Source organism: Carassius auratus, chromosome 15 (assembly GCF_003368295.1).
Source record: "Carassius auratus strain Wakin chromosome 15, ASM336829v1, whole genome shotgun sequence".
NCBI lineage: Eukaryota > Metazoa > Chordata > Actinopteri > Cypriniformes > Cyprinidae > Carassius > Carassius auratus.
Genome location: NC_039257.1, coordinates 1,282,456 through 1,289,955, shown reverse-complemented (window position 1 = coordinate 1,289,955; position 7,500 = coordinate 1,282,456). Strand labels below are relative to the sequence as shown.

General features: G+C 42.5%; 2 protein-coding genes across 3 annotated transcripts in view; both read left to right on the top strand.

Moving 5' to 3' along the window:
• The window catches only part of LOC113114651 (leucine-rich repeat and fibronectin type III domain-containing protein 1-like), a 680,315-nt gene that overhangs the window by 184,581 nt on the left and 488,234 nt on the right, over positions 1 to 7,500 (top strand). The gene's annotated exons all lie outside the window — the stretch shown is intronic.
• LOC113114672 (myelin protein zero-like protein 3) lies at positions 2,126 to 6,069 on the top strand. Its single transcript, XM_026281586.1, has 6 exons — positions 2,126 to 2,341; positions 3,662 to 3,831; positions 4,052 to 4,262; positions 4,428 to 4,593; positions 4,670 to 4,730; positions 5,257 to 6,069. Exons 1-6 carry the CDS (start codon positions 2,284 to 2,286, stop codon positions 5,329 to 5,331), a joined length of 741 nt encoding a protein of 246 aa, XP_026137371.1. The 5' UTR covers positions 2,126 to 2,283; the 3' UTR covers positions 5,332 to 6,069.

The following is a 7,500-nucleotide window of genomic DNA, read 5'->3' as shown; positions in this document are numbered from 1 at the left end:
CTCTGCTACCACTGAATCTAGATCTGTCTCTGTCAGAAGGAGATGTATTAACGAGAACACAAGTGTACTATTTATGGAGGCTATATCTTTAACACCAAGCATTTCTGTAGACTCTGTTGATATTCTCCTTGATTCCTTTAACTCGAAAGTTAAAGGAACACTCCACAGTAGCAGTGCTTCGCCTAAGCAGCAGTGCTTCGCCTGTGCTTCCCCATAATATAGTCCCAAGTCAATATCTGCCTAGGAAATCGCCTAGTGTTAATCTGGATCGCTATTTGTACTCGTTGTGAATACGCAGGCCACAAGAAGTAATTAGGTGGGTTTTTTTTTTTAAATTTTTGATCACTTTTACTCAGGCCATGCTAGCTGGCAACAAAGGATTCCATTCATTGTGCTAAGCTAAGCTAACGCCGACCCAGTCAAACTAAAACAATGCATGCACTGACACAAAAATGCATTTGCCCACCTATCTAAATGCAGGAAATAATGTGAATAAGCCCTATTTCAAAAAACGGTGGAGTGTTCCTTTAAGAATGTTATTGATGATATTGCACCAATAATAGTGAGTAAGAAAACAAACAGACAGAAATCAGTTTGGAGGAGACATCTCCAAACTCCCTAAAAACTGCAGTTTTTAAGCCCCTCCTGAAAAAGACCAATCTTGATAACACCATTTTGAGCAATTTTAGACCAATATCTAATCTTCCTTTTATAGGCAAAATTATAGAAAATGTATTTTTTAATCAGCTGAACAAATACTTAAACTCAAATGGATACCTAGACAATTTTCAATCTGGTTTCCGACCGCATCACAGCACAGAGACAGCACTCATTAAGATAATAAATGATATTTGCTTAAATTGTGACTCTGGCAAAATATCGGTGCTGGTATTGCTAGATCTCAGTGCTGCGTTTGACACTGTCGATCATAACACACTACTAGAGAGACTGGAAAACTGGGTCGGGCTTTCTGGGATGGTACTCAAATGGTTCAGGTCATACTTAGAAGGGAGAGGCTATTATGTGAGTATAGGAGAGCATAAGTCTAAGTGGACGTCCATGACATGCGGAGTCCCACAAGGCTCAATTCTTGCACCGCTCTTGTTTAGCCTGTATATTCTTCCACCGAGTCAAATAATGAGAAAGAACCAAATTGCCTATCACAGCTATGCTGATGATACCCAGATTTACCTAGCCTTATCTCCAAATGACTACAGCCCCATTGACTCCCTCTGCCAATGCATTGATGAAATTAATAGTTGGATGTGACAGAACTATCTTCAGTTAAACAAGGAAAAAACTGAAGTCATTGCATTTGGAAACAAAGATGAAGTGTTCAAGGTGAATGCATACTTTTACTCTAGGGGTCAAACAACTAAAAATCAAGTCAGGAATCTTGGTGTGATTCTGGAGACAGACCTTAGTTTCAGTAGTCATGTCAAAGCAGTAACTAAATCAGCATACTATCATTTAAAAAACATTGCAAGAATTAGATGTTTTGTTTCCAGCCAAGACTTGGAGAAACTTGTTCATGCCTTTATCACCAGCAGGGTGGACTATTGTTATGGGCTCCTCACCGGCCTTCCCAAAAAGACCATTAGACAGCTGCAGCTCATCCAGAACCAGAAGATCTGAGCATATCACTCCAGTCCTCAGGTCCTTACACTGGCTTCCAGTTACATTTAGGATTCATTTTAAAGTACTTTTACTCGTATATAAGTCACTCAATGACCTAGGACCGAAATATATTGCAGGTATGGCACACACACACACACACACAGACACACACACAAGCGCGTTGGCGTCCTCTAGTGGTCAGAACGCCGCTGCTGTCCCGTGAACGGCTCTTTTTTAAAATTATAATTTTTTTTGTTTTTTTTGTTTAACTAACAGAAATAACTACTATTTCAGTCCTTTTCATTACTCATGACTCATTTCTCCTTAGCAGGAAACAGTCTACACCAACATCATCTCAGAATAACCAGGAACTCATGATCGAGCACATTATGAATTCATTTCGGAGATATTCTGATCTAAATCAGAAGTCAAATATATGTTATTCAGTTGATTTAATGAAAATAGAATCAATGTAATCTGACACACAAGCGTTCAGACACAGGGAGAGTGTTTCGGAGAGTAACTTCCGGTCTCACCTGCGCAGGTGTGACAGACTCTTCAGTAACATGGAGGACTAAATCAAACCCTAAACCGATATCTGCTCGAGAACTGCTCAGATCCGCTCAGAATCCCTCGCATGTCTTCATTAATCTCCAGTTTTGTGTCATGGATGTCATCAGGAGCTGCTCGAAACGAGTTTTATCGCGTGTGTTCGTCGCGTTCGGTGAGTTCTGGCTTTATCTGTTCGCTCGGGTTTGAAACGGAATAAACAGTTTGAAGAACTTTAATAAACGGGTTTTAGGGGGTTTATCGCTTCTTAAAGGCTATAAACGAGGAACTCGGTGTCACTTGAGATACTTTGAGTTTGTTTTGCTTTCAGTTCGAGTGAAAACACGCGAGCTAAAGAGCTGTCAATCATCTTCCGTGTTTAGGCCTAGATATCATAACTCTTACCTGAAGACCAGAAACCGCTTCTGTGAGTCCCGAGATTACTGGATACACATCTAACACTCGGATCATATGATCTTATGATGCTATTTTAACTGTTTAATGCCCCTGCTGTCATTAGCATATGGCTGTTAATCAGAACGAGTGTTTCACATTACTTTGGCTTCGTCAATATTAAATAAAAGGACATAGAACATATCGAGATGTTTGTAAGGGAGCTCAGGCCTGCATGTTTATGGAAGTATGATATATTTTTATAATCACACTTCATTCACTGGTTACGTGTGATGTTTGTGACAGTTTATTTCAACATCACTAGGGTTGTACACTGAACGTCATGAAACTGAACACACTCTTTACATGAGGTGAGACGTGAGCAGGCGTGTGACGTCACGCGGTGAGAAGTGACGTCATAAGATGATCTGGAGCTGTGATGCGGTTTTATTTTCTGGTTCTTCCATCATCAGTGTTTCTGGAGGTTATGCTCATACTGTCCTGCCTGATGCTTGACCACTTAGTCTTAGAACTTAGTAATGCATTAATATTTTTTGTTTATTTGCATAAAAAGGTAGATTGGTCTAATTTGAATCCAGAAAGTATGGCTGATTATTCCTTGGCTAGCTGCTAGTTGGTCAGAGTAGTTATAAAGACTGTTACATAACTGTGTGAACTGATTTAACTCTGCTAGCTCATGAACTGCTGTAGTGATTGATATGATATCAGAGTTGAATTTGCAGATTATGATTTTTATTGTTCTGAGAAACTGAACATCAGATATGAGAGATATCTGCTTCATACACTGCAGCATTTACAACATAACCACTTACACTAATGAACTACACTACAACAGAGTGTGTGTGTGTGTGTGTGTGTGTGTGTGTGCGCGCGCGTGTGTGTGTTCTGTTTTAATATTGTTTAAAATATAATTTATTTCTGTGATGCTCCGCTGTATTTTCAGCATCATTACTTCTTCAGTGTCACATGATCTTCAGAAATCATGAAAATATACTGATTTATTATTCAAATTATCAATGTTGGAAACTTTTTGGAAACTGTGATAGAACTGAGTAAACAGTGAAGTGTGTGTGTGTGTCAGTGCTGTGCAGGAGTGTGTGCTGTATCTCAGTCGTGGCTCCAGCAGAGGTCAGTGTGGTCAGAGGATCCACCGTCACCCTGACCTGCTCCTTCAGCTCCTCCAGCAGAATCACCAGCCGCATGTCCATCGACTGGACCTTCAGACCCGAGAGCGGCGGGCCGGCCATCACGGTGAGTACATCTCCAGCCGTGGTCAGGAACCAGTGGTCAGGGTGTGTGACTGATGAGTGACCCCTGGTGCAGTGTGAGATGTGTTTCAGCTGTTCTCGTGGTCTGGTGTTAGTTGTGATCCCCTTCACAGACGATCGGACCGAGGCTAATCATTCCCTGAAGTCCTTGTGCTGAAGAAAAGAAAAGTGTTGTTTTTGAGCCGTGTTCTGTTCCTCTGCAGATCTTTCACTTCTCGTCTCAGGCGTATCTGCCGGAGGATGATTATTTTAAGGGTCGTGTGATGTGGGCCGGCAGCCCGTCGCGGGGCGAAGCATCGATCCAGCTGCTGAACACCTCTCTCACTGATAACGGCACGTACACCTGCGCCGTACGCAACCCCCCCGACGTGCACGGACACCCGGCCCAGACCGTCCTCACCGTCACACCCCAGAGTGAGACACACATCACCCCGAGTCTGCACTCAACACTGAGGCTTTCCTTGAGAACGAAGCACATTTGAACTAAACTGATCTGAATAATTTAACCGTTTATTCACTGTGGTGTAGTGGTGCGGTTCAGCCGGACGCAGTTGAGATCTGACTCTGTGTTTGTGTCAGGACGCTCGCTGACGTTCACAGATGTGGGTGTGCTGCTGGTGTTTGTTCTGGGTCCGTCTGGGATCATCACACTGGTGCTGCTGGGACGAGTCCTGTGTCCGTGCGGCTCTGTGTCCGAGAAGCGTCCCGCCGCCGCCCATCACTCGCCCATCGAGGAGGTCACTGGGTAAGAGCTGGTGTGCAGGAGTCCAGCGGTTCAGACAGATGTTAGATGAGAGTGATGACTGTGTGTGTGTTCACAGAGAGGAGTACTTCTACATCCAGACACCGCAGAAACACCGTCTGTGCTGCTGCTACTTCAGGGTAAACCTCCGTCTCCAAACTGAACTGAGCGTCTTCATATCTGATTAGCCTAGCAACACTCATACCGTTACTGAACTGAATAAAAAAAAAAAGTCTTCGTTAAAGGGTAATAAGCCTTGAACTACACCAACCAGACACGAGGAGGATCACACTCTTACAGACTTTGATTTGAAGCAAAAAGTAAAGGAAAATCAATAAAAATATACTTGACTGTGAACTGCTTTAGTGAGGGAACAACTACAGCCCAATGAAGACACAATTTGATTAACATTACAGAGAACTAAACTTATTTTTGAGAAAAATGCCAAGTCTGCATCTATATATATATATATACTCAACCGTTAATGAATGAACTGATTAATTTGTGGGAGTTGTGTCCCTCTTGTCTTCTGTAGAGCTGCTTTACAGCTGAAACTGTGATAGTTATGAATTTTGCAACTTTAATAATGTTATTGTCCTCTTTATTTTATTTTAAATTCTGTGTATGAAGCACTGTAGAAATAAACTGACCGTGTGTTTATTTCAGGATTATGAATATGAGGACGAGTACATGATGGATGAAAAACCCCATGAACACACCTTCACTGAGTCACAGTGTTAGACCGGCAACTCCTGAGTGTGTGTGTGTGTGTGTGTGTGTGTGTGTGTGTGTGTGCGTGAAAGAGTGTGCATGTGTGTGTCAGTGTGTGTGTGTGTGTGTGTGCGCGCAGGTGTTTTTTGCGTGGATAGTTGAGTGCTAAGCCCCAGATGTCTTCGTGCTGATGAGACTGTTCAGATGTGTAGTTTTGATTATGACAGAAAATGAAAGACTGTTACTGTAATGACTCAGACGGCTATAAAGCGATCTGATTGGACATCAGTGAATCTGCATACAGCGTCTCCTCGGACGGTCACATGATCACTCTCCCAAGAGATTCGGCCGTTCTGATTGGCTGAGGCCCTCCATGTGTCTCTGCTTGTTACTCTGATCAAAATCTTTGTACAGATCCTGTTTTTTTGTGATAAATATGAAATATAACTCTAACATGATGAACTTGAACGTTATCACAGAGCAACATCAGCTTCTGAATCTGTCTCCGTCTGCTTCCTCTGGCATCTGCTTCATTAGAGACGGTGGTGCTGCTGATTTCAGCGGTCTAATTAACCAGAAACTTTCAGTTAATGCTGAAATATGATCCACATCATTTATACAGCAGGTTTATTCTCTATGTTTGTAAGTCGCCAAAACAGGCTCGAGTTGTGTTGTGCTTGTTCTGATGCTTTTTCTAATGTTTAAGGTCAAATATATTGTAGTATTAACAAAATGAACAAAATCTAAATAAAGAGCATTTAAATTAAACACACAAGTCTGTTTTCTGTTTATAGGGGAAGTGAGTTTATTATGAGAAGAATCTTCTGGTCATCATGTCACTCATCATTTATCACATATCTCTGCCTTTTCTGTTCATGTGAAATATGATGACGATCAAAGTTCTGCTTCTAATGGATTCATGCGTTAATGATTGTGATTGGTTCATCTTTAGTTCTGATTCTTCTCAAGACATTTTCCTGAACAGCTTCCTGATCCTCCAGGACTTCAGTGAGAAGCTCTGCTGAGGAGGATTTATGATGCTCTGACAAATATCTTCCAGCCGTGTGTGTGTGTGTGTGTGTGTGTGTGTGAGTCATCTGGTCTGGATGTCGCTCTGGCCTGTTGCCATGGAGACAGAGCATCGTCTGTGGGGTCTTGTGAACACACACACACACACACACACACACACACACACACTAGAGGGAGGGATGGATGGAGTTTCTCCGTCAGCTGGAGTCAGAGGATGCCGTTTCCGTGTGGTTGCCTTGGCAACAGTTGCCGGCCTGATCGGGGGTGGAGGTGCAGATCGTTTAGGGTGTGTGATGCAGACTGAAGGCATCCACACACACACCGACACACACACACAAGATCCGAATCAGCAAAATGCAAATGCTCTGCAGTCTCTGAGGAAAGAATCTTTCCCGATCCGTCGCACTGATCACTGAGACACTGTTACAGCTGTAGCACACACACACACACACACACACACCTTCATCACGACACACACGGCTCGTGAATATTCATGACGACACACGTTTATGTTTAACATTTCCATGTGTTCATATCGTGTTGCATTAATGTCATTTACGTAGTCATCCCTGGATTATTAGATTTGTGAGTGATCGTGTCTCCTCTGCTAAACTAACCCCTGCTCTTCTCTCACACCTGAGCAGACACCACTCTTCTGCGATGGTGAGCTGGAGGAGTTTCAGAGACTAAATCTGTTTCTGTTCTGATGTCCGGGTCTTTCCTCAGCGGTGATCTGGAACAAAGGAAGAGTGTGTGACTGTGGAGTGGATGAGTGTGAGAGCGACTGAACCGGAGTCTGACTGAGCGCAGGAGAAGATGTGAGACAGTATATCCATGACATCAGGATAACCATGAAAGTGTATTTCAGTGTGTGCGTGTGATTAGCAATGGTTAGTTTCGGGGGTGTGGGGTAGAAACTGTGTATTATGTGCACATCAAACACGTGTGTATCGTGTGCACGCCAGTTTCTGTGTATAAATATGTGCAAAATACAAAAAATGTAGCTTTTGATACTCATTTCTTTACATCACTATATTCCTCATCCCCTCTGAACATTATCTATGGTTTTATTGTAGTAAACACGGTGTCTTTGACATATTGATTACATTTGTATAATATAAAAAAACAAATAATATTCTGAAGAACATTGGGAACCAAACAGTATTGGAC